Raw genomic sequence first — 27,908 nt, 5'->3', positions numbered from 1 at the left:
AATAGCCCTTACATAGCCTAAAGGTTTGTTGGGTCGTTGTCCTGTTGAAAAACAAATGACAGTCCCACTAAGCCCAAACCAGATGGGATGGCGAATCGCTGCAGAATGCTGTGGTAGCCCTGCTGGTTAAGTGTGCCTTGAATTCTAAATAAATCACTGACAGTGTCACCAGCAAAGCACCCCCACACAATCAGACCTCCTCAATGCTTCACTGTGGGAACCACACATGCGGAGATCATACGTTCACCTACTCTGTGTCTCACAAAGACACGGCATTTGGAACCAAAAATCTCAAATTTGGACTCATCAGACCAAAGGACAGATTTCTTGGCCCAAGCAAGTCTCTTCCTATTGTTGGTGTCCTGTAGTAGTGGTTTCTTTGCAGAAATTCGGCCATGAAGTCCTGATTCACGCAGTCTCCTCTGAACAGTTTTGATGTTGAGATGTGTCTGTTACTTGAACTCTGTGAAATTTATGATTTATTTGGGTTGCAATCAGAGGTGCAGTTAACTCTAATGAATTTATCCTCTACAGCAGAGATAAGTCTGGGTCTTCCCTTCCTGTGGAGGTCCTCATTAGAGCCAGTTTCAGCATAGTGCTTGATGGTTTTTGTGACTGCACTTGAAGAAAATGTAAAATTTCTTGAAATATTCCAAATTGACCGACCTTCATATCCTAAAGTAATGATGGAGTGTTGTTTCTTTTTGCTTATTTGAGCTGTTCTTGCCCTAATATGGACTTTGTCTTTTGCCAAATAGGGCTATCTTCTGTATACCACCTCTACCTTGTCATAACACAACTGATTGGCTCAAACACATTAAGAAGGAAAGAAATTCCACTAAATAACTTTTAACAAGGCAAACCTGTTAATTGAAATGCATTCCAGGTGACTACCTCATGAAGCTGGTTGAGTGGATGCTAAGAGTGTGCAAGGCTGTCATCGAAGCAAAAGGTGGTTACTTTGAAGAATCTGAAATATAAAATATATTTTGATTTGTTCAACACTTTCTTGGTTACTACATGATTCCATATGTGTTATTTCATGGTTTTGATGTCTTCACTATTATTCTACAATGTGGAAAATATATTTTTTTTTTATTAAAAAAAAAGACAAACCCTGGAATGGGTAGGTGTGTCCAAACGTTTGACTGGTACTGTAAATATATATACACACACACATTTCCCTACTTCAATCAACAATTGTGCAGTTGTATTCCGGCAAAGCATGTCTAGAATTCTCTGCCTGCCACGAACCCATTTAAGGATGATGTGGACTCCTGCATGACTGGGCACGTGAGCGCAAGTTTAGCACAAGTGTACATCACATAATTTAATATTCAACTGGAAAGTCATTATTTGTATACTACCGCATACTTGCAGTGCACGAAGGGAGTACTCTACTTTGATAATTATAGATATCCGTTTCTGAAGAATTAGAGCAGAATCAGCATTGTGCTGACACTGGATTTAAGTGTGCAAACACTAATGAGCTCATGGAAGCTACTAGGCTATGCAATTAATTGGGCTTGTTCGAAATTGCAGCCGACCGTGCAGGCAACTGCCGACTGGCTGATCTACAAAAAACCTTGCATCAATAATAACTACTCATTATTATTTGTAGATAAGTCAGTCACAATTTACCCATGACACATTACGGTTTTGATCCTCTCGAACACGGCCATTCTCTACACACGGTCTCTCGTCTTGTTTGTGATAACTCACTTTTAGTAGGCCTTTCTATCAAATGCACATCTAACATGCGCCATTAATAAAATTCCGTCACAAGGCAACGTGGCTTTAAGCGACATATTTGTTAAAAACGGGTTACAACTGCACTATGACTCCGTGATTACATAGGTTACGTAATAAAGAGCTATTACAGTACTGTGAAGAACACCGTCTGGTCTCGCGATGGATTTATCTTCTATCTTGCCACGTTCCAGTACAGAAAAAAACGGGCATGAACGAAGGCTTTCTCTAGAAGGGATACAACTTTTGTCAAAATTGACTTTATGTAGCAGGTTTACGAGAATTTACGCAGCAGATTAGGATAATTGACGTATCAGGTCCGGAGAATTAGGTCAAGGTTAGGCAAATAGTTACGGTTAGGGTTAGCGAAAACCTCCTTTTTGAGGTCAAATTCGAGAAAAACTGTATCCCATCTAGACATGACCATGGACGAGGTGGTTCTAACCTGCCGGTATCCACACGATTGAATAAGACAACATCCTCTGAAAGCGAATTGGACGACATTTTCCCTTTCTCCGCCCATCTTGTCTTCGTAAAACCCTCACTGGCTGAGGGCGAAGTCACTCAAAAGTCGACGGGGTTGCTATGGGCTTCGGTTTATGAGGGCAGAGAGATTTGATTTCTACCGGGCCACCTTTATTGCAAGAAATTGACAGTGACACTCGCTAATTTTGAATTTCCACTTGAATTCAAGCAACTTCGAATAGCCATGGTCACGAAGAAAAACCCACGAGGACAGAAACTGAAAGGTTCGTAATTTCAATTTCAGTAATGGTAGTGGTGCATGCAACCAACCTTCACTTGGCTACAGAAGGCCTTAGAAAGTTAATCGGCCGGCAAGATTTATATTTTCATTTAGGCAATGCAAGTTAGCCTACAATACTAGACTCATAACTGGACAAGATGTAGCACAACGTCCACAATGTACCCAAAAGTTCCCAAACAATTGTGTCCCTTTTTATGGAGTCACCACCAACTAACTATACATTTGTCGAGTTATAGTAAACATCACAAGTGTCTTTGTATCCAGATGATAGGCGCTTTGCCTCTCTGCTACATTGTATAACGGACGAGGCATTCGTTCGATTTGAAGCATTGTTGCAATTCGTCAGGTTGCAGAGAAGCATAGCGTGAGAGGGTATCAGGTCCATTTTTTATTAAAATTGATTGGCCCGTGCACTAATGAGGACTTTCAGTCCTATCATTCCCAATTGTGCCATTGTACGCAGCAAGGCCAATTAAATATCTCCCTCGTAGACTACAACAGTAACTACATCAGTAGACGAGGGTATCGTCCCCTTTTTTCGTTTTCGGTAATTTCTCCAAGTGTTCACGTGTCAATAATGGAAGAACGTGGGAGGGGTTACACGTGGCTTCTATCGTCGTCGAGGTTTCAAACCAGGACCCCTATGGAGACGTTTTAATAATATGGCGCCGCTCCCCAAGTTATCAAGATAATACGCTACAATGGCGTGGTCTGAGCCCCATACTTTAAACGTTAACTAGTGGTTTAAGGGCAGCCTGACTGCAAGGGGGCGCGGGATTTACATGTAGCCCACGAGTCATGCTAAATGTATGTCCCCTTTGCAAAACTCCAGTTGCGTTGTGACACGTGGCCGTAGAAAAGTGTACCCGAAATGTGTGTTGGCATATGACGTAGTCGTAGAATGTGTTGCACATAGTAAAATATTGGCATAATCTCATAACATCAGTTTCAGTGCCCTTCCTACAATAGGCTAGGCTACTTCTAGAAATTTATTTCTAAATCCAATGACTTCATTCATCCGATACAGAACCCCTGATGTCCACTGTTTTGTACTCTTTAAAGAAATATGATAATCATCAGGCCACATTCATATCGATCATATCAGTGTGAATGTTACGGGCCAGACTTTTGACTGAGCTGCAATAGTAAAACGTTTAGAAAAGTAATCAAAAAATGATTTACAAACGTTATATCAATTTAGTGGTTGCAAATGAGTTGAAGATGGGTCAACACACGTCGTATGTCCAGTGATAAAGGTAGAATGATGTGTTTTTTTAAAACTTTGGAACATTATGTACAGTTATCAGAGTATTTCACAAGACAGCCTCCTCCTCCTTCATGTATGTTGACCGTTGATCAGGAAGTTGCAGAAAGAAATGTAGTGTAATATGTAGAGGTGACATAATTTACTATTCTACACGACCGAGAAGCATCTGTCACACATTTATGAGTTAACATTGGTTACGTTGCACCGCCCTGAACAGGTCTCATACTCACTGCCCAACGTCTGACTATGAACTGCCTGCCTATAGCTATAGGGATGTGACTTATTGATACATGAAAGCGAAAGCTGTTTTCGATTCTGCATTTATGATTATGTAATAAGCAGGTAAAAGTATATGGCAAGTCAAATTCTGTACTTTATGACCAATCTAAAAATGTATGTAACCAAATATTTTCAAATGTTTTCTTTTGAATGTGCATTCTTTCACCATATTGTTTGTTTAGAGGTTTGATGGTCAATGATATTCTACAATGGTTTTCTATGCACATTTTATTATGTATTATCAAATTGATATTTCTAAAAAAAAAATGAAATTGCCCCATCCCAGGCTTCCTCATCTCTCAGATGCTTGGTTTAATTGGACGAAGGCCAAAGAACTGGTAAAGGCAACAACTGCTTGCCCTGACCTGTGTGAACATGTTTTTTCTTTGCAGTGTATTTACCCCAAACTAAATGCTATTCTTGAGGAATAATCTTGCATGTGTGGTGTGAGCATGTTTGTATGGGATGTTTTGTTTGAGCTTACTTGTACAAGAGTGGCAGGATTGGAAAAGGTTGTATAAACTTTGCACATGCTCTTCAGCAGTGCTGAAGTTGTTTGTTTTTGCCCTCACTGATGCTTGAGTTAATTGTACTGCTATTGAATTGATAACACAGAAGTATCAATATTTGGATCAGAGTTCATCTGCCCATTTTATTGCTAGAGTCCTGCGTACAGAATGTAGGCCTGCTGCATCTCAGAGCCTGGACACGGTTTGTTCAGTTTGAACTATGCCTATGCATTTCGGGGTTCTACAACTATTGAAGGAGAGACAGGCTAGTCTTTATGGAGAGTCAGTAATATGGTTTTGAGATGATTTTAGCCTTTTAAAATATTCATTTTTAGTGTTGTCACGATACTAGAATTTTGACCTTGACACCAAGTTTAGTATTTCGACAGTAGCGGTGCGTGGATGAAGTAACAGAGGATGCCAGGTCATGAAGAAAAGCCATATTACAACCTATGTGATGTGGTAATAGCGTTGTTTATAACCTGTTAGTTCATATCCCTTACCACCGTGAGATAGATAGATACACACACACACACACAGTGTATTCGGAGGAACGTATTCCGACCCCTTGACTTTTGGAATGCATAGTGTTTTTCCTCAGTCTACACACAATACCCCATAATGACAAAGCAAAAACAGTCGTTTTTTTTGCGCATTTTTTAAAAATAAAACAGAAATATCACATTTACATAAGTATTCCGACCCTTTACTCAGTACTTTGTTGAAGCACCTTTGACAGCGATTACAGCCTCGAGTGTTCTTGGGTATGACGCTACAAGCTTGGCAAACCTGTATTTGGGGAGTTTCTCCTATTCTTCTCTGCAGATCCTCTCAAGTTGGATGGGGAGTGCCGCTGCACAGCTATTTTCAGGTCTCTACAGAGATGTTCGATCGGGTTCAAATCTGGGCTCTGGCTGGGCCACTCAAGGACATTGAGACTAAAGCCATTCCTGTGTTGTCTTGGCTGTGTGCTTAGGGTCGTTGTTCTGTTGGAAAGTGAACCTTCGCCCCAGTCTGACAAAAACCAAACACAGCCTTTCACATTAAGAACCTCATTCCAACGGTCAAGCATGGTGGTGGTAGTGTGATGGTTTGGGGATGCTTTGCTGCCTCAGGACCTGGAGGACTTCCATTAACAGGAGGAACCATGAATTCTGCTCTGTATCAGAGAATTCTACAGGAGAATGTCACGCCATCTGTCTGTGAGCTGAAGCACAGCTGGGTCATGCAGTAAGACAATGATCCAAAACACACAATCAAGTCTACATGAAAATGGTTAAAAAGCAAGAAATATTACGTTTTAGAATGACCGATTCAAAGTCCAGACCTAAAAAATGAAGCACACCTAGCACGCGTTGTCAGCATCATGCGCAAGAAGCCTGGATAGCTTACTACTGCCCCCTTGAGAAGACAAGAAGCCTGGCTATCTTACTACTGCCCCCTTGAGAAGACAAGACGCTGGGCTATCTTACCACTGCCCCCTTGAGAAGACAAGAAGCCTGGCTATCTTACTACTGCCCCCTTGAGAAGACAAGTAGCCTGGCTAGCTTACTACTGCCCCCTTGAGAAAACAAGTAGCCTGGCTAGCTTACTACTGCCCCCATGAGAAGACAAGTAGCCTGGCTAGCTTACTACTGCCCCCTTGAAGACAAGTAGCCTGGCTAGCTTACTAATGCCCCCATGAGAAGACAAGTAGCCTGGCTATCTTACTGCTGCCCCCTTGAGAAGACAAGTAGCCTGGCTAGCTTACTACTGCCCCCATGAGAAAACAAGTAGCCTGGCTATCTTTCTGCAGCCCCCTTGAGAAGACAAGTAGCCTGGCTAGCTTACTACTGCCCCCTTGAGAAGACAAGAAGCCTGGATAGCTTACTACTGCCCCCATGAGAAGACAAGTAGCCTGGCTATCTTACTACTGCCCCCCTGAGAAGACAAGTAGCCTGGCTAGCTTACTACTGCCCCCTTGAGAAGACAAGTAGCCTGGATAGCTTACTGCTGCCCCCTTGAGAAGACAAGTAGCCTGACTAGCTTACTACTGCCCCCTTGAGAAGACAAGAAGCCTGGATAGCTTACTACTGCCCCCATGAGAAGACAAGTAGCCTGGCTATCTTACTACTGCCCCCCTGAGAAGACAAGTAGCCTGGCTAGCTTACTACTGCCCCCTTGAGAAGACAAGTAGCCTGGCTAGCTTACTGCTGCCCCCTTGAGAAGACAAGTAGCCTGACTAGCTTACTGCTGCCCCCTTGAGAAGATTCAGACAAATTACTAGACAGATTCCATCATCTCAATCTGTATTCCGTATTTGACGAGACAAATTTGACAGACGTACTGAAAGTTTTAAATATTTCTAGTACTGAACCGTTTTTTGTGTTCTAGTGTCGAAAAAGTAGAGACGTTTCGGGTATACCGTGCAACACCATTCATTTTAGATTTCAACTAAGCACCATTGTTAGGCTAATTTCCTGATGTTTCCACATAGCCTATATAATGCTATCACAATGCTGTTACGTTACTGGTAATGTTAGTAGTATCACTAAAGGTCACTTTGGTTATACATGCAAACTAGTGTGTTGGCTCCATGTGTTTAGAAGGAGTTTTCAGCAATATGGTAACCCTGTATCTGGTCTGGAGTTTCTTTTAACTCTACTATCTGTGAACTTGGTGACTTGGGACTGGCCCTTTTAACCAAACCATTACAGTGTGTAGGTGTATGAGGGTGGGGCATCATGTGTGGGATGGATACCAAGCAGGTTTTATGGTTATAACCTGAGGGCATTCTCTGGAAAACTGAACACATCATGATTAGATCAAACTGGCCTTGGGAGAGTCTGGGGGTGGGGGGGGGTCGAGGACGGGAGTAACATTAACTTGTGACCTTGACAATAGCCACCAATTTCTGTCCCAAAATGTCATGGTGTGTGTTTTGAGGGTGTGTTTGTATGTTTGAAAGAGAGAAAAGAAGGGGAGTGTGTCAAAGCAGACATTCCACAGGATCCTTATGTAAGCTCAGACTGAACAATATGTACTCACAAACGACAAGCAGAGACCGAGAACAGGGAGAAGGAGTCCGTTTCCTCCAACTAACTTACTAAACATTTGAAAAGAGGTTACAGTGGAACTACTGGGGTGTTGTGGTCATGGAGCATTCAGCCGAAAGACACGGTGCGTGTGGTGTGCTTGTGTGTTGAATACGTTCACACTGTAAATGTTATTATTGCGTCAGAGGATGTGTGTGTGTGTTAATACGTGTCTGTGATAGGTAGTACACAATGGCAGCCTCATTCAGTTGGTAATCTTTACTTTTTCCTCCTACCAGCACTGACTTTGCTGATAGCTACTTTGAGGAAAAATGGACTTACTATGACTGAGATATGTGGTCGTCCCACCCAGCTATATTAAGATGAATTCTCTGGATAAGAGCATCTGCTAACTGACTACAATGTAAATATAGGGGGAGTTGGTTATGAGGCTCTCCAGAGAGTTGGTAGGGAATTGTGTGCAGTAAACGCCTGCACAAATGGCTCAGGGGACATGAGAACCAGGTCTGCTAGATTAGGGCAGCACCCTTTTCACAATTGTCAGTACCAATCTTCTCATGAGGATTGCAAACTGTTTAGAAAGTTTGTCTGCTTACTTAGGCTTTTTTCATTCTGTTGTAATATTGTGTAGGCTTAGTGTTCAGAACTGTATGCCTACATCAAGTAGCAAATACTTTAAACCAAACAGATTCTGGTTTTAACATGACCAGCAACTTTCTGACCAAGGTTTGGACAATGACCAGGGTTCGGACAGATTAGCCTGCCTAGTGGTTGATTGTTTCAGCAGTTTGTACGGCCTCCCAAGTATTTGAATGTGATTTTCATGTGTGCTTGGCAATGTGTGGCTCATTGTGCATTCATGTGTTTGCTTGCTGTTCCTTGCTATGATTTGTGGTCATGCGAGGGATGTTCTGGATGAGCAACATTTAACACAAAAAATAGCCCAACCCCTTCCCCCAACTTGCACACTGTTTTTCAGCAGATTGTCCTATGTCACAGGTAAGGTGCATTTGTCACAGGTAAGGTACATTTGTGAAAGGCGTTGTCCCTCATTTCCTGAGTAGGCAGAGTAGTCTGCAGTTTTGAAATGCCTCCACTCTCTCTGAGCCTGCTTAAACCGCCCATGTAGGGCTAACGAGTATCCCCCTGACAACCAGGCAAAGTCACTGAAAGCCAGGATTTGCATGGCCTGTGGCCTGTAGCCTTTAAATCCCTCTCCCTCAGTCCGCTCAATCACACGGCAGTATGTGTGTGTGATTAGGTGTCAGCCAGTTCTCCTAGTAAAGATCTCCCCCTCTATACCTGACGCTGTTCTATTGTTACCGGAGCGGGGGGCAGCTGGTGATGGGGGAGGGGGGCGAATCTATACAGTATCCATTTTATTCATAATTATTTTGCAAAGTAGCATTAGCGAAGGCTAGTTTGATCATCCATTTTTAAATAGTGAGCCAACCTTTTTTTCAGCACTTTTATTTCCAAGATTGATCAAAACTACTTTTTTCATGCTGTCTCTTCTCTCTACAGCAGGCATATAGTGAGCAATAAGTCTGGAACATCAAATCGTAATAAAATCACATTATCAAATCGCAATACACAATACATATTGAATTGTGAGAATCGCAATGTAAAAATCATATTGGCACCTAAGTATGGAGATAATATCATATCGTGAGGTCCCTGGCAATTCCCAGCCCGAGAGGCAGCACTATAATGACAGCCAAGAGGGATGCTGGGTAATGTCCCGTTGGCATGGCATTAACAGAGCCTCTCCATATGAGTGCCTGAATGTCTTCTGGCTGGACAAGAGGACAGCTCTAAAAATAGCCCTATTTGCTGGTTCAGGTCCCATATCAGGTTCCGGCTGAGTTTGCCAGGAACAAAAAGAGGAGGAGGGCACAGAGGTTTGGGGGAAGGAAGTATAAGGGTGATAAGAGACGCACAGAGGCTTTTCCCAATCGGACTGGTCAGGGCAGTCTGCACAGATGGAAGCGCCGATAGTCGAACCCACCCGGGTGCTTGAACCCGCGGTGGTTGTCGAACAGACTGAAGGTAGATGGAGCGACTCTGTCACATAACAACTTCATCCGGAATGAGGAATATGTTGATTCGACCCGTGTCATCTGTTTTTGGTGATGGTAGAGAAACCGAGGGGTCCAGAAACCGTTTTTTTCTGAGGGGTTCAGACCTTGGGGTAATACTTTGGCTTTTGTTCTGCTCAGCTTAGGGACGAGAAGAACAAAGGACACCGCTCTGTGGAAAAGGATTGAGTGTTTGGGTTGGTTTTGGTGCAGATGTGGAACAACTTTATTTAACTTTTAGAATTAAACATCAGAAACTGTAGTGTGTGGATGGATTTGCAAAAAAGTGAAGTTGACTAATAGGTGCATTAATTATGACAGAGGGCAATGGGATATTTTGTTGGGACTTACCGAGACATATTTTTATAACTGTCACGACATTGACATGAGCAGGTGCTGTGTATCTGAATATGGTGCATCTGCCTATGTGTGAATGGTTTGACCTAGCTTGAGGGTAGGGGACTCGGCACCTGTTCATTCTTCCATTGCCATCTCTTCGAATACATTGATATTTTTACCCATAGTGCTCTGTGTACAGTGTCAAATGCACCTAGAATAACTAGCTACTCTACTGATTTTGTCTTGTTGCCTCTCTAAGGACAATCATAGATTTACTGGGCTTTTGCTTGAACATTCACACACTGAATTATAATTCAGTTAGTTGAAAACTCTCGGCTTATGTTTAATCCTCGTGAGGTTTGTGACATTCATTTAGTTTTCGTGCTATTTTTAGGCAATACTTGATATACCATTTGCTCTTGTAAGTGGCAAAAAAGTAGTCAGTGGCATGGGTTTTCTCTATTCTTACTCATTTACTTCCTTTTTTGGTATATGAATGCAATAACAAAACAACATATAATCCACAGTATTATGGTGCAGTATCTCTCTTAGCTGTCAGCTTCTTTTAACTACAAAGGCTTTCTGATTGGGATAACATTTAGACCTGTATTTTGACCATCACACAACTCAAATGGAACAAATTGCGTTTGTGTGAATTTGTGTGTAGCCATTATCCTGTACAGTATTGGCTTCAGGTCTGACTCTTTTCTCTCTCGCCCACCGTTACAGAGGGCAAAGCACAGCTAGCCAGTAAGAATGGCAAGAAGCCTGAGGGAGCAGGTGGAAGCTCCTTCTTCACCTGGTTCATGGTGTTGGCCCTCCTGGGGGTCTGGACCTCCGTGGCCGTCGTCTACTTCGACCTGGTCGACTACCAAGGCACCATCGGTAAGTGACACCGTGACACGAAAAACAACAGTTAACTGTAGGAAGGCTACATTTCCTACTAGCTACAGCAAGCAGCCTGTCACAGTCTGTTGACAGAACTTTCAGCCTTCGCCAGTCACAATGTCATTGAGTAATAACCCAAAGTGATACTGAGTGCTTTGATGCATTTTAACATTCAACTTTAAACTTTTCAACCTTGACGTTGTTTTACCTTTGGTGCGTGTGTGCCCCTGCTCAGTGTGTGGCTCGGAATATGCCTGTACACTAATCATGTTTGGATTCATGTTTAAATAATGTCATTTCTCCAATGTGAATGTTTTCGTCTGGTCTTAATCTTGCATGCAGCCAAGGCAAAGGACATGCACAGTACCCTCTCTGAGACACTGCAAGGTATGATATTTGTGCCTATGATCATGCCCCCTCTACCATTTCACTCACTAACCTTCCTGTCCTAATTGAAATAATCCATTTGTTTCCCATACATGTCATCTAATCACTTGCTTTTGACTCAATTCTTATCGAAGAAAAGATAACTCATTTGAAGTTTTGCATTAACATAGGAAAGACTACCTTCACACTGTATTTCTAATTATTAATATCAATTCAATATGTTCCCATAGATACAATGCAATGTAAATGAACAAATGTAATGCAAAGCTGGCAAAATAATATTTTCCTTGCTTTTTTAATGCTGAGCTAGCCAATTTATACAAATAATACGTAGCCCTGCTTTGTTGTGATTATACCTCATAATTAAAAGTAAATAAATATTGAAACGCTAACATGATACTATAATGCTAATGTGATTTTACCAGAAACACTAGTATGATCATTTAAATAATTGCTCATGATAACATTGCTAATGATAATTAATAGCAATTTAACGATGTAACTTCTGGAAAAGCAGAAATGAATGTTAATGATTATACTAATAATCATGTAAGAATAGTGGCAATGAACATGTTATTATAACTTAAATGCTATTGTTTCCTCCGTCCCGCTTTCGATTCAATTGCATAATGTATTATCCCACCTCATTTCACCATTCATACCCAACCCCCATTGACCCGTGGCTAAAGACTGGCTCCTGTTTCTTTGCTAGGTAAACTTTCGTCCTATGACGCCGACGGAGATGGTGACTTCGATGTGGAGGATGCTAAAGTATTACTAGGTAAGTTCATCGATTTTACTGGATTGTTATATATTGACGTGTTTGTGTGATAATCAGGGGAGGCTGGTGGGCTGTGCTAGGAGGATTGACTCATTGGAATGGCAGAAATGGAACGGAGTCAAATGTGATTTCCATATCGTTTGTGTTTGATTCCATTCCAGTCATTACAATGAGCCCATTCCAATGAGCAGCTCCTCCCACCAACTGATTTGGGTTTTGTTTTGCATGACTGACTTTGGTTTATCAGATCTCTACCACGAGACTATTTTAGTCAATTGTACCAAATGAACTGAACAATGAATCCACGAGGTCTGCAATGTGCATGGTGTGAAATGGTGTCTGGAAATGGATTCCATGCTGACCATTGTGTTTCAGGCCCACACCACTGACATGACATTCATTTATCAATAGACATGCACAACAAATAGCACAGGGCCAAACTGCTGCATGCTTTAAGAAGAACTTAAGAAGGACGTAGATGTGGTGTTCTCTCATCTCAAAGTCGCTTGTCATATCTTAAAGTTGCTATTTTCTTTATAAACAAAAGGGAGAGAACTTACTTCAGGAGTGTTTTCTCCAAAGAGGTTCTTTGGTTCTCTGATATTGTCTCCTCTGCCGCTCTCTGCCATAAAGACTCCTGCTCTGCTTTGTTGCCCAGACCACTGCCTGTCTGGCACAGCTGTTGTCCCCCTGCTGCTAGTGATAGATTCTGTAGAGTCCCTCTGCATGCCCCTCTCTAGGCTCTTCTATTGCTATCCTCTCCTCTCTTTAGTTTCTAACTCTGCTTCATGCGACCTTAGACCTACATATAGTTTCCCTTGCTGCCTAACCTCGCTTAAAACTTTCCACCCTCTCCTTTCCTCCTTTTTCCCTGCTCTACCACATCTTTCTCCTCTCTTTCCTTTTCTCCCTTCCTTCCTCTCTTTCCTTGTTTTCCCCTCTTTGCGTAGGCCTGACCAAAGATGGCAGTCAGGAAAGCTCGGACTCCCTCGAGGAGGTCCTGGATATGTTAGCGGAGGAGGGCTCTGATTGGTTTCAAGGCTTCTTCACCTTCCTCTATGGCCTCATAAACCCGTTTGAACCATTTGAGGATGAGGAGGGAACAGCGGAGGAGGAGGAAGAAAGTGCTGGCACTTCTCAGACTGACGAGGTTCTGCGAAAGGGTTGTGTGATCTTAGGTCTCCACAACCAGTAACCGGTAGCCATATCCCTCTTGGTATGAGGTCCCAACTTGTTGCTCCTTTAGACTTGTTTCCCATTGCTTGAGGAGCAAGCGTTTGTGGAAAACCCCTCCTTAAAATCACCAATCCCTAGTAGAATACTTTTTAAAGGGTTTTATCATGGCACAGTCAACCCCTCAAGCCTCTTTTTGAAGATTTCCTATTGAGGGACGAAGACTATGCCTTCAAGATTTTTGGAGCACTTTCCAGACTGAATAATGCTTTTCTAGGATACGTGCATTTCCACTGAGAAGACTGCTTGCAATACCCAGCAAACTACGAACTTATGCAATGAACAGTTTCACTTTGACAACAGATGGTTGTCTCCTTTTTCCAACCACAGTACTGCATGCCCTAGGGTCCTAACCACAGCACATATTTATCCACTTAGCAGGAATTATATTTCTATTTTTTTACTTGAGTTGTTCATCATTCCGTGTTAGTTTATTGAAGCTTGTTGAAGTGTATTCCCTCATTATGGTGTTTCTTTGTCTCTTGTCCGTGTTAGTTATGAAATATGAGGTCGTTTTGGGAAAGCGTGCTCCCTGTTGAGGATTCCATGCATTTGGAGCTTGACTCAATGGCTAAAATTAGTTCAAGGACTTTTACCAAATTCCACACCCCATGAACATTATACCTGATTTGAGACACAGAAGATATGGCATTATCCTCATGTCAACCCCAACGTCAGCACCTCAACCCCAGATCTCTGAAACGGATCAGTGCTGACTCACACTCACACCCTAAAGAGACTCACCTAGCTAGCTTAGTCTTTAAATGCTAAACATTGTAGCCTATAGGTGGAACTCAGCAGCTGGAGAGGGAAGTTCCAGTCATTTGTAATTGCATGGTAAAATAAATGTTTAATCTATGACAACATTGAACGCTGTTTTGTAAAAAACACAGGCTTCTAGAAAGTATTAGCAAACACAAAAGGTACAAGGAATAGCACTGTTGAAGATGCAATAAACCTGCTGAACAAGCTTTTGGGTGGAGCCCATTCAGATTTCATATTGGCTTCAATAATTTAGAATTGACTTGGTGCCCAAGTCCAATGCCTGAACAACGACAGTATAGCTACATGACAGGTTCAACTGGTGAGGTTAATGGGGGACTATCGTCTATTGTTTTATTTGCTCTTTGGCACCATTGACAGAAGGGTCAATGATCCTCAAATTGAATGAATATGAATCCAAATGTATTGGTTAGGTGTAAAAGTCCTTATACAGTCATGTTACACTCACGTGGTTGTCATTTCCGAGTTGTACTCACTCCTACAAGTAATGTAATGAAACCATCAGAATAGGACATATGGGTAAGCACTATGCAGTCGTGAGTGTGTTAGCATGTGTTGTCTATGAGGTGTAGCATGGGCATGTTTTGAGTTGTCAAATATTCAGATAATTTTTTTAATGGTCACCTGATTGTTAGCTACTAATGCCATGTTCCTTTTGAAAAATATCAGATGAACCTCGACGCGATCGGAAAAGAGCGAGACACAGAGGTACCCCACCCCAATTATCTCTGCTGAGAGTAAAACGTCAAGAAGCTCTGAGTAGCCGACTCAGCCAAATGTCTACTTTTTAGATGTGTGAATGCATGGCATCACATTCATGGAAAGCTGGTCTGCTAGTTAGAGAACCTGTATATCCTGCTAAAATGTTGAAAACTTAACATGACTAAGTTAGTGATGATTTCTTTCAGTAGTCATTGTTTTTTCTTTTCCCTATCGACTTAGTTGAAACAGAATCTCCAAAAACAAAGTTCAAGAAAAATAAGGCGACAGAAGGTACTTTATCGTGGATCAATGTCCAGATTGCATTGTAGGTTGCCTAGTTGTAGAATTTTGTCAGCTTTTCCGTGTTTTGCCTATATCTCAGACTCTATGATTGAGGTCTGGCTCGTTTTGTTTTTGAATTCATACTGAATTTGCCCCTAAATTGTGACTATACCCCAGCTGCTATGGTACAAATAACTCTTAATACGCCGAAAGCTGTATGTCAAAGGCTTTACTATTAGATTGTGAAAGAAAAGCTTAGCCCCGCTGGATAATAAATATTTGCCTGTGTGTAAGCTTACCAATGGTGTCAGTGAAAGCTGAGCGGGGTACAATACTTCCATCTTTTATTGGTTGAGCTTGGTTTTGTTCTGTTGTAATAGTTGCTCTCCCCTACTATTGGTAGGCTTTTCGATTCGGCTGTTCCTATTGGTGGTTTAGTATCAAGCAGATACACCCGTATGAGACTATAACCGTATTTAACTTGTTGTTTTCCTAAACCTCAGATGAAAAGCCAAGACATGCTGCCAAGAGAGAAGCCCAAAAAGGTATTGAATGAGGAACCGTGTGTGTTCCAGTGTACAGTAGCTAAAAAGGTATTGAATGAGGAACCGTGTGTGTTCCAGTGTACAGTAGCTAAAAAGGTATTGAATGAGGAACCGTGTGTGTTCCAGTGTACAGTAGCTAAAAAGGTATTGCATGAGGAACCGTGTGTGTTCCAGTGTACAGTAGCTAAAAAGGTATTGCATGAGGAACCGTGTGTGTTCCAATGTACAGTAGCTAAAAAGGTATTGCATGAGGAACCATGTGTGTTCCAGTGTACAGTAGCTAAAAAGGTATTGCATGAGGAACCGTGTGTGTTCCAGTGTACAGTAGCTAAAAAGGTATTGCATGAGGAACCGTGTGTGTTCCAGTGTACAGTAGCTAAAAAGGTATTGAATGAGGAACCGTGTGTGTTCCAGTGTACAGTAGCTAAAAAGGTATTGAATGAGGAACCGTGTGTGTTACAGTGTACAGTAGCTAAAAAGGTATTGCATGAGGAACCGTGTGTGTTCCAGTGTACAGTAGCTAAAAAGGTATTGCATGAGGAACCGTGTGTGTTACAGTGTACAGTAGCTAAAAAGGTATTGAATGAGGAACCGTGTGTGTTACAGTGTACAGTAGCTAAAAAGGTATTGAATGAGGAACCGTGTGTGTTCCAGTGTACAGTAGCTAAAAAGGTATTGCATGAGGAACCGTGTGTGTTACAGTGTACAGTAGCTAAAAAGGTATTGCTTTCGTTCTAATAACCACATTGTGGTCTTTAGAATGTCTATTTACTAGTAGAATGAAGTTTGAATTGATATTGAATTGATGAAAATTATGATTATGCTTCTTGGCATAAACACGTGAATTGGTTTCTAGTCGCATGCTCTATTTGACTACCGCTTTTGTAGTAATAGGGTATTTGGTATGAAATCATTGAAATTCACCTTGTCAGTGGTGTGCTAGGTGTTATATTGGACAGAATCATATAACTGTTGGACTAACTGAATCCCATCCGTGTAGTAAGAGGTGTCAGACCAAGCCCCTATATAACTTATATTTTGACAGGGTCAATTCTAGCGACACCTTTCTAAAGTGCAGAAAGATGCCACTTGCTGTTATCCTAACACTCCCAGTCAGCAAATACAAATACCCAGGGTGCTTTGCAACCTACTAAATGCTTGGAGTGCGGTCCGACAAATGCTTGCAGTGTGATCCTAGCAGCCTGGTGGCAAATATTTTTTCAAAACAGCTAAATGGTATTCTCGTATCCCAGAACACCCTCTGACCAAAGATGTGGGCTGGAAGCTGAGGGAGGCCCTGAAACAGCAGCTAGCCATCATCCATGAGCGAGTGGAGGCTAAAAAGATTGCCAAGATGGCGCTGGCCGAGGTGAGGAACATCCTGGCCAGGGAGGAGGAAGAGAAGGTCCTGGGGCTGACGAGGGATGAGTCGGCAAAGAAGGCCAAGGTGGCGGTGGCAGCTAGGATGAAGGAGGAGGAGGAGAAGATAGAGAAGGAGGAGTTTGAGAAGGCCTTGGAGAAGATTAGGAGAGACAAAGAGCAGGAGGAAGAGAAGGGCAAGAAAGATAAGAAGGAGAAGAAGCCAGAGAAGAATTCAGGGAAAGAGGCAGAGGCAGTGGGGCAGAAGGCAGAGAAGAATTCAGGGAAAGGGGCAGAGGCAGTGGGGCAGAAGGCAGAGGCCAAAAGTAAAGAGGCCCCCAAAGCTTCTGCTAAAAAGCTCAAGGTGTATGATAGGGGGGTGAGGAAATGATGCGAGAATCTTCACACCTGCACTGATGTCGGTGATCATTCAACCGCCCCTGATGACAGTGACACAGGATGTTACAAGATCAATGAGAAACCCCTCCTGTGAGAGGTCTCACTCCAGTTACAAACCTCTGCGAATGGGAGTAGGAAACCCCGTATTGGGCAGGGTGCCCATTCCCGCAATGTATAGTGCATATTGTTTTAGCAACTCCCTGCTTGTGAGAATCACAATGCTGTCCTCTATAGAAGTATGAACTGTTAAATGAACGGTGCCCAGAGGACCACAAGGTGCTATAATCTTACATCAGAAATATGACTTTCTTTAGAGGCACTCTAGAATACAGTAGTAGAATTGGACAAGGACCCAGTCATTTATTTAGCATTTAGTGGAGATGAAACTCGTGCTTTTATCCAGGGACAAATGATAGATTTGAAAGGATCAGCTGTGTGTGTTCCGTGTTAATAAAGTTGCTGGATACTTGAAGGTTTCCTGTCTTCAAGTGCACTTGTCTCACACGGTTCAATAAGATGCTTTGGTGTTACACAAATGGGCATCACATGTATACACAAGGTGCCGAAAAGGAACTTTCTCCTGTTCTACTGGAACACTCTTCTTTTGTTCTCCTATCCTGATCTCTCTCTCTCAGCACTATAGACCTCGCTTTTTCACAGCATATTGGAACACAATACAAATTCAGTGTTGAAGCGCAAAAGTCAACCCAAATCAGCCTTTAAATGTTGTCTTTTTTTGTTGTCCTTTTGAATGATGTTTGTTTTCTAAAAGTTGATACGTAAGACCTCCTAGATCTCAATCCTAATGTTACTATATTATTACTAGCCATGAATATTACTAAGCCACCTAACCAAATACAGTATACATGATATGGAGTTGTGGCCTTCGTAAAGGCACTTCTCCTGAACATGAGTTGTTGCCATGTCATCCTCACCCCCCTGCATCACATGTAAAACCCCCAGGACTGAAAGAGAAGGCTACTGTCGACATTAGCAGAGAGGGAGCACCAGAGGAGGCTCCTGCAGCACCTGTGGAAGAAGGTACAACTCCTGCGGGTCTGCACACACACACGTGCACACACACAGCAGCATTTCATTGTAGTAGATGGTAAAGCTCATAAGAGCTTATGCTTATGCTCTCTCAATGAATCCCACCCAAAGGAGAATACTCCGGCAGCATCGGTGGTGGGCAAATCCCTTGAACACCATACAGATGCCACAAACACATTCACATTTGAATCATTTAGCAGACACTCTACCACACTGTTGTATACCTTCTGTACATTAAGAATGTGGCCATACTCAAACATAGCCTACTACCTCATTTCCTCATATTACAATTATATTACTTCCCCTCGTCAGACGTTTATGCAGTATCCTAATTGCTTAAACATGCAAGTTATTCCTCACTATTTTTATTGAATTTGAACTGTGGGCTGGACTAGACAAAATTAGAACTAGAATCTCACGAGGCTGACTCGCTCTTAAGGGATGGTCTTTATGAAACCTTTGGCCTCAGTAGGACTGTGTCCACCACCAGACACCCACATGGTGCTTCTGTAGCTATCTATGTCAAGAGTTAATCAGTAAAATCATTGTACAAACATGTAGACTCTATTTATTCCATATGTCTGCCACCTGTCCAGTCTACACATGTTTCCCCAGAGGGGCTGTCATTGGTTGAGGGGACATAGGCCTCGTCTACCATTTATCCATTGGCTCTGATAATCAGTTTTTTCCAAATACCTGGCACTGCTGTGTACACGAGATGCTTTCACCTACTAGACTATTAGACACCTGTACCTGTTGTGACATAATACAAGCTAATGTACCAGAGCTATACCTACCATGGTTTTAGTCAGCAGTTTCTGTACTGTAGGTCTAGAGGTTCATGATTTATTTGAGCTTTTAATAAAGGAGCATACACTTTTTTGACTTTCTTATTCTTTATTGACACACAAACTTAGCAGTTTCTTAAATGTGTCTCAAGGAAGACATTTGAAATGTTCTGTGCTAGAGGAAGACTATGAAGTATGCCAGGTAATGCCTTAGTTCAAGTTAATGACCAGGTGGATGGTCTTAACTGTTCCCCTCTGCCCCCTTATCTCTCCCCGCTGCCCCTTGCTTCATCCACACCAGAACACGTTGTTGAAGAAGTGATCGAGGCCGCCAAAGCAGAGGAAGCTGCTGCTTTCCCACCAGGTGTGTGTGTGAGCCTGACAACATTTTCTAAGATGTTTGAATGGATTGTGGCTTGAAATTGTCAAGTTTAAAATGAAAAAATGTCAACCAATATCATAGACTCGTATAACTTAGTGTCATGTTCAAACTTGCTTTAGTTGGCTTTGTCAGGAAATCCACGTTATCAGCTAAATTGCTTAACACTGTCTTTTCCCTCCAGAGCCTGAGGTTGTTGAGGAGGAAGAGCCTGAGGTGGATGTGCCTGAAATCTTTGAGGAAGAGCCCGAAGTTCTGGAGGATGATTTTTCTCCCTTCGAGGAGCATTCTTTTCCCTTCAAGGAGGATTCTGCTCACTTCGAGGAGGATGAGCCTCAAATGGAGGAGGATGAGCCTCAAATGGAGGAGGATGAGCCTCAAATCGAGGAAGAGCCCGAAGTACTGGAGGATGAGCCAGAGGATGAGGAGGAGGAGGAGGTTATTGAGGAGGCCGTACCAGTTGAAGAAGAGGCTGCCCCTGTGGAGGAGGTAGTTGCCACTGTAGAAGAGACCTTCGAGGAAGAGGCTGCCCCCGTTGAGGAAGGGGTTGTAGAGGAAGCCGCCCCAGTCAAGGAGGAAGCCGCACCTGAGGATGAAGAAGATGAACCTGTTGAGGAGGTGGTTGATGAAGAGGCCACACCTGAGGAGGAAGAGGATGCACCCGTTGAAGAGGAAGCCGTCCCAGTTGATTGGGAAGTCGCTGCCGTGGAACAGGCTGTTGAGGAAGAGGCCAACCCCGCAGAAGAAGAGGCTGCACCAGTTGACGAGGAAGCTGTGGAGAAGGAGCCAGCAGCAGAGGAGACATTGGAAGAGGAGGCAGCACTAGCAGAAGAGGGTAAGGAAAGATAATCCAGAACAGAACAATAGGTTTTTATTCCAGGTAGGCTTAATCTGGGTCTAAAAAGTATTGAACCAAAAATCCTTTCAAGTGCTGACGAGTCATTTTTCTTCACACTGCTCTCAGAACGAGCAGTGTTGAACGCCAGGTACTGCATTGCTGAAGTGTATGACACATTATCTGCTGAGAATAGCTACATGTATGTAGAGAGATCATGCACAGGCCCTTCTCACATCTCATCTTGGGGTAGTGAAAAGGGCACTCAACGTCTCCTGTCCGTTTTTATTGCTTATGTCACCTTTTGGAAAATAATAGATTCAATCAGTGTTTTGTAAAATAATGGTGTTTTCTTATATCTATTGTTGCTTTGCCCCAAAGAAGAGGTAGAAGAAGAAGAAGCAGCAGAAGAAGAAGAGTCTGAACAGGAAGTAGAAGCTGAATCAGAAGAAACTCAAGAGGAGGAAGCTCTTCAGGAAGAGCTTCCAGGTAGGTGTTTGTGTGTGTGTGTGTGTGTGTGTGTGTGACTACATATGAGCACATGCAAGCATATACAGTTGAAGTCGGAAGTTTACATACACCTTAGCCAAATATATTTAAACTCAGTTTTTCACAATTCCTGAGATTTAATCCTAGTAAAAATTCTCCGTCTTATGTCAGTTAGGATCACCACTTTATTTTAAGAATGTGAAATGTCAGAATAATAGTAGAGAGAATGATTTATTTCAGCTTTTATTTCTGACATCACATTCCCAGTGGGTCAGAAGTTTACATACACTCAATTAGTATTTGGTAGCATTGCCTTTAAATTGTTTAACTTGGGTCAAACATTTCAGGTAGCCTTCCACAAACTTCCCACAATAAGTTGGGTGAATTTTGGCCCATTCCTCCTGACAGAGCTGGTGTAACTGAGTCAGGTTTGTAGGCCTCCTTGCTCGCACACGCTTTTTCAGTTCTGCCCACAAATGTTCTACAGGATTGAGGCCAGGGCTTTGTGATGGCCACTCCAATACCTTGACTTTGTTGTCCTTAAGCCATTTTTCCACAACTTTGGAAGTATGCTTGGGGTCATTGTCCATTTGGAAGACCCATTTGCAACCAAGCTTTAACTTCCTGACTGATGTCTTGAGATGTTGCTTCAATATATCCACATAATTGTCCATCCTCATGATGCCATCTATTTTGTGAAGTGCACCAGTCCCTCTTACAGCAAAGCACCCCCACAACATGATGCTGCCACCCCCGTGCTTCACGGTTGGGATGGTGTTCTCGGCTTGCAAGCATCCCCCTTTTTCCTCCAAACATAACGATGGTCATTATGGCCAAACAGTTCTATTTTTGTTTCATCAGACGAGGAAATTTCTCCAAAAAGTACAATCTTTGTCCCCATGTGCAGTTGCAAACCGTAGTCTGGTTTTTTTATGGCGGTTTTGGAGCAGTGGCTTCTTCCTTGCTGAACCAGACTTGTGGAGGTCTACAATATTTTTTCTGAGGTCTTGGCAGATTTTGTTTGATTTTCCATTGATGTCAAGCCTATCAGAAGCTTCTAAAGCCATGACATCATTTTCTGGAATTTTCCAAGCTGTTTAAAGGCACAGTCAACTTAGTATATGTAAACTTCTGACGCACTGGAATTGTGATACAGTGAATTATAAGTGAAATAATCTGTCTGTAAACAATTGTTTGAAAAATGACTTGTGTCATGCACAAAGTAATGTCCTAACAGACTTGCCAAAACTGTAGTTTGTTAACAAGAAGTTTGTGGAGTGGTTGAAAAACGAGTTTTAATGACTCCAACCTAAGTGTATGTAAACTTCCAACTTCAGCTGTACCTCCAGATGTTGCAACCGTGAATGTAATTTGCTTTCATTCTTTCTTCAGTGCTCTCTTTCTCTCTGTGTGTCTTTTTCTCTGTGTGTCTTTATCTCTGTGTCTTTCTCTCTCTCTGTGCCTCTCTCTGTGTCCCTCTCTGTGTCTTTTTCTCTCTCTGTCTCTGTCTCTCTCTCTGTGTCTCTCTCTGTGTCTCTTTCTCTGTGTGTCTGCGTCTCTCTCTCTGTGTCTCTTTCTCTCTGCGTCTCTCTTTCTGTGTCTCTTTCTCTCTGTGTCTCTTTCTCTCTGTCTCTTTCTCTCTGTCTCTGCGTCTCTCTCTCTGTGTCTCTTTCTCTCTGTGTCTCTTTCTCTCTGCGTCTCTCTCTGTGTCTCTTTCTGTCTCTGCGTCTCTCTCTGTCTCTTTCTCTCTGTGTCTCTTTCTCTCTGCGTCTCTCTCTGTGTCTCTTTCTCTGTGTCTGCGTCTCTCTCTGTCTCTTTCTCTCTGTGTCTCTGCGTCTCTCTCTGTGTCTCTCTCTGTGTCTGTCTCTTTCTCTCTGTGTCTCTGCGTCTCTCTCTCTGTCTCTTTCTCTCTGTCTGTCTCTCTGTGTCTCTGCGTCTCTCTCTGTGTCTCTTTCTGTGTCTGTCTCTGTCTCTCTGTGTCTCTGCGTCTCTCTCTCTCTGTGTCTCTGTCTCTCTGTGTGTCTGTATGTCTCTCTCTCTGTCTCTCTTTCTCTCTGTCTCTGCGTCTCTCTCTCTGTCTCTTTCTCTCTGTCTGTCTCTCTGTGTCTCTGCGTCTCTCTCTGTGTCTCTTTCTTTCTGTGTCTGTCTCTGTCTCTCTGTGTCTCTGTCTCTCTGTGTCTCTGCGTCTCTCTCTCTGTGTCTCTGTCTCTCTGTGTGTCTGTATGTCTCTCTCTCTTTCTGTCTCTGTCTCTCCCTCAACTAACTGCAACTGTTGCTTTTCTGTTGCAGAGGAGGTAGATGAATTTGATGAGCCATTTGAGGAGTTCACAGGTTGGTGCTAAGATAACTCAGTCCAGTGTCCTAACTAGGAACAGCTCTTCTCTCTGTGTTGTATTCTTTCATAGTGGCCATTGGTCCTGTTCTCTGAAAGCATGTCTTTCTGCTCTGTAGTGTACTCAAGACTGTTGAAGCTGTCTTTTAGTTCCAGCTGTGGTTTGTTTTGTTTCTACAGAAGAGCATACCGAAGTAGAAGAACAGATTGAAGATGCACCAACAGGTAAACTTGAACTAAGAATCAACATTTCACAGAATCTACATTTTCCAGCTGGATGTAGCCCTACTATACTGAGTACATAATCATTGTTTAATAGATAGTTTTCCCTTTGGATATTAATCAGCAGTACAGTATAATACAGTATTGTATCATGCTATCTAAGAAAACGTGTCCCTAGAAACCCAGCTTTTCCAGTGAGTCTGACCTTTGGACTTGTTTCCACAGCAGACAAAAAATAGCCTGTCTGTGTATATTGTACGATAAGATTTTCCTGACTTCGAAGCCCATGCCAGGTAGGAAACGCTTGATCAATAGGTAGTGTTGTCTATAATGTGTAGGCCTTATGGCACGTCCTGCCAAAGAGAAGACAGATTGGTCACACTATTTGGCGTTATGGTTTTATTGTGTTGTGTTGAAGCTTAATATGGACTTTGTGTAAGCAATGTTGACTGCAATTATTGGTCAGTGGATTAATCCTATCAAGATAGGTTTTGTTCAAAGGACTTAACTCTCAGCTAGTGCTAGCCGTGATCCTTACCCTGACCCTTACTTAAACTTAACTCGTAAATTTCAACTTCAATGGGGTTACTTACATCAGGTGGGATGTCCCAAGGATCCCGTTTAGGCTTTCCCCTAACTCTTCCTTGTGGTGTGTAATGGAGGCCAGTGCAGCTATTTGTAGTGTAGGCTGTAGCTCCCCCTTGAGGCTGGTTTATGAAACAGTTTATAAAATGGCTTGGGCAATTCCACTCATTTGACATATTTTCATATTGTTTAAGGGGATTTATTGATCCTATTAAACAACTTATTGCAAGATTACTTATGATGTGAGTAGAACTGAAATGGAGGGCATCAATTCTGTTTTTATCAAAATTATTGTGCTGTCATTTTGTAGTAATGATGTAGTAATCATATACATTGTATTAGTACATTATGTTGTCTCAATATTTTCTCTACAAGATTGTAATTGAAATATGAACTAAATTGAATGATAACTTTGATTTGAATTCTGCTGTTGTCCTCAGTCACTGTCACTTACTGACCTCACTATCTTCTTCCCATAGAAACGTAGAGCCTGCGGTCTCAGCGCAGTAAGACGGAGCGAGGACCAGCCCACTGAGCACGTGCAGCCGTGCTTCCCCACCTCCAGAGAAAGAGTAGCGTTGCCACGACTTTCGCCACTGTCTCCGTTTTTTCACTCACACACTCAGAATTACGTTTTTCTTCCATTAGTGTAAAATCTCACTGTTCCATTACTTGTTTGATTAGTATGTTGTTTTTCTCTCTTGCCTTTTTGTTTTCTTTTCTGTTCTACTTTGTTTCCACGTTTTTTAGTTTAAAGAATTCCCATTTCCTGTAATGGAAAGTATCATGTGATCATGTGAGTTGTAGGTTGTTTTTCCTTTCCTGTGTATAACAAGCAGAGGCACGTGTTGCTTTGCTAGTGAAAGATCTTCACATGTCTGAACCGAGTTCAGCAGTGTGCTTTCACCCTGTTGAATCGTGGGTCAGAACTTCAACATTTTTTATGTTTTTTTTGTTAAGCGTGAAGGTATTATGCAAAGCTGCACTGATCTTTCGTGGCAATTTCACTCTAAGTTTTGTATTACCAGTATGTAGTGAGTCTACTACACGTGGAAGGTAAACTCGGACAAGTCAGGTGACGTGTTGGGCGAGTGTGTGTGTGCTTTAGTGTGTATGACTGAGAATGTGTGTAGATGTTTTGTGTGTGCGTGCGACTGTGTGTCTGTAGACATATCGCTTTGGAAAACAATCCCTATTAGCCGTAGTTCTCATTAAGATGTGTTTGAGACTCTTCCTCATTTCATTTTTGTTTGTTCCAACTCCTAGTACCTCTCACTCTGATATTTCTTAAGTACTGAAAGTGTTTTTGACTCACTCAGGCCTCGAGCCACAACAAGTGAACATCTTTTTGTATTTCTTAGGATCTATGGGAACACATTTATTTTCCAGCAATGCGAGTTTTATTTTATTGAAACTTTCTTTTGTCACTTTTGGACAGTATTTCGGTTGGAAGTAAACTCTCCAAATGGAAGATATGTTGGCGTATGTTATTTTGTTCTGGGAAAAACAGATACATAAACAACACAGGGAGATGAGGGAAGGGCAGGGTGTCCGAGTATATGGTCGTAACTCTTAGGTTTAGCTCAGTGTGGATGTAGCTGCTCTGGGCTAACGGTCTGACACAACCCCACCCAGTCTCCTGGTGAAACAGGCACTCCTGACTGCTGTGCAGTGTGTGTCCCAGGTCCTCCCAATAGGTCTGCCACACACACACACACCTGGTCCAACAGGAATCTGATTCATCCAAATTCATAATTCAATACACTTAAACAAAAAAGTCTGCGTCAACAAGCCCCTAAAACCAGCTGTAACCAACTGCTCAAAGAGAAATGCTGTAGTACGTCTAGAATGGAACGTGACTGTGTAACCTGTTAACTAATATCCTAACCACACCCAACTCGAATTTGGCTAGCATTTACTATTGACGTTATTGTCATTAAGGTTGTCATTGTTGTTTTTACTACAAGGACAATGCTAGCTCGTGATCTGGACTTGAGGCTGGAGGGTTAAGATCATGTTTATTATTTTGAAGGAGTTACGTGTTTAGTCTGTGTTCAAACTCCTCCGTAATGTTTCTGTGAATTCAAATTGGTGTGTTTTATTTTTTAAATCTTTCCATTGTAGCAGTTTTCTGTGCATTGTGGTATTAAGGGGCCAGATGATATGATGCTGATTTAATGTGATGGACTGTAGGAAATGCTGCAATGCAAATCTTTTCTGGGGGGTGGACGGTTTGTTTTGACATATAAAACAAGTCAAGTGGTTGCAATATAGTTTTTAGTACATTTTTTGTCTTTTTTCTATAACACTAATGGGTATTTTTCTATTCCCTAACACTTTTGAAGTTGATGTGAATTTTTAACGTGGTGTTAATTTTACATTATACAAAACTTTACGAGATCTGTTCTAGATTTTTAAATAAAAATACACTTTCTAGGATTAAAAATATTTTTCTGAATTTTAAAGAAAGTGTTCAACTTTTTTGAAAGCCATACGTGAAAGGTGGGCACTGCTGCTCAGAACAGACTTGATTAACTCCAAGGGGAAGCCATTGCACAACTAGCAATAACAGAAAACATCACTACAATCTCAAATTGCAGTTCACATATGAACAGAAGTTCACACACAGAAAAACATGTCAGAGGTTTACGTAGTATCCTGCTGTACAGGCTAAAAGGTTTTTAAATGATTGTGAAAATGCATCCTGTATGCAGGGTTGGATGACTGTCACAGTTTCTGTAAATGTTCTGTTGAGGGGCTGCAATAAAGGTTTGGGACAACACCATGGTGTAATTTATTCTCGTGCTTACCCCTCTCTGGGCACAGTAGTCCACCAAAGCATGCATGGTAACACTGTTGAAAAGGGTCAGCCGTATGTAAACCCAGTCATTCACAAGCACCAAAGTTGTTTGTTAATGTCTGTCTAGAAATGACCCCCCATTAAAGGGTACCTTATAGTAAAGTGTTACCCAGTGCACTACACAATCGTCTGAGAATATTACCACAATACAAGGCAGCTTTGATGCAGAGGTAAAGCAGCAAGAAAAATAGAACATCTACTGACCCACTTTGGTGTAACCTAGTGTGCAGTATAAACTACATCTTTGGTAAAAGATCATATGCTGTACTTCTATGCCTTGTTCCTCGTTCCACCACCAGATTACACGTTTTGTAAAGTTCCCGAAATATATATGCTATGTCAAACAAACATGCCTCTGACATGTTCGATAAGGAATCACGTCGTCGCTATTCGTGACATTTCTGTCTGCAACGGAATGTGGCCCAGAAAACCTTTTGCCATTTGAAGTCCGTTCACAGGTGCACGTGGAGATTCTCAATCCAAAAGTTCAGGCAGGCCTACCGTTTTATTATATAGTAGCCTAACATGGATTATAAGTAAATATTAAAGGGTATTGTGTGATTTTTATTGCGCCTTATTGCTTCACTTTGGGCAAGTTCATTTTGAATAATTGAATTGTTGCATAATCTTATTTTTCGGGCAGGCTTATGCTAATTGACGTAGACCTACAGTACTTACAGTGAATTCGGAAAGTATTCAGACCCCTTGACTTTTTCCACAATTTGTTAGGTTACAGCCTTGTTCTAAAATGTATTTTTAAAGAAATGTCCAATCTTTTAAAGAACGGAAATATCATATTTACATAAGGATTCAGACCCTTTACTCAGTACTTTGTTGAAGCACCTTTGGAAGCAATTACAACTTCAAGTCTTCTTGGGTATGACACTACAAGCTTGGCACACCTATATTTGGAGTTTCTCCCATTCTTATCTGCAGATCCTCTAAAGCTCTGTCAGGTTGGATGGCGAGCGTTACTGCACAGCTATT

At 42.1% G+C, this 27,908-nt stretch overlaps 1 protein-coding gene across 26 annotated transcripts; it reads left to right on the top strand.

Annotated features, from left to right (window-relative positions):
• The first annotated feature begins 2,317 nt into the window (after window positions 1-2,317).
• On the top strand, window positions 2,318-26,843 carry LOC110508822 (uncharacterized). 26 transcript variants are annotated; one of them, XM_090224939.1, is made up of 11 exons: window positions 2,318-2,498; window positions 10,752-10,907; window positions 11,253-11,297; window positions 12,010-12,078; window positions 18,345-18,422; window positions 19,521-19,583; window positions 19,783-20,433; window positions 20,818-20,922; window positions 23,212-23,253; window positions 23,435-23,479; window positions 24,541-26,843. In XM_090224939.1, exons 1-11 carry the CDS (start codon window positions 2,459-2,461, stop codon window positions 24,546-24,548), a joined length of 1,302 nt encoding a protein of 433 aa, XP_090081065.1. In that variant the 5' UTR covers window positions 2,318-2,458; the 3' UTR covers window positions 24,549-26,843. The 26 variants fall into 26 exon arrangements, with proteins under 26 accessions (XP_090081065.1, XP_021445334.3, XP_090081068.1 ...); XM_021589659.3 differs by having other exon boundaries at window positions 20,815-20,922; XM_021589660.3 differs by lacking the exon at window positions 2,318-2,498 and adding an exon at window positions 6,218-7,729 and having other exon boundaries at window positions 20,815-20,922.
• Window positions 26,844-27,908: the final 1,065 nt, after the last annotated feature.

The sequence above is a fragment of the Oncorhynchus mykiss genome, chromosome 28 (genome assembly GCF_057628025.1).
Source record: "Oncorhynchus mykiss isolate SJ-2025 chromosome 28, ASM5762802v1, whole genome shotgun sequence".
In the NCBI taxonomy this organism is placed as follows: Eukaryota; Metazoa; Chordata; class Actinopteri; order Salmoniformes; family Salmonidae; genus Oncorhynchus; species Oncorhynchus mykiss.
The sequence above is the reverse complement of the archived record's forward strand: the minus strand, read 5'-3'. Positions and strand labels throughout refer to the sequence as shown.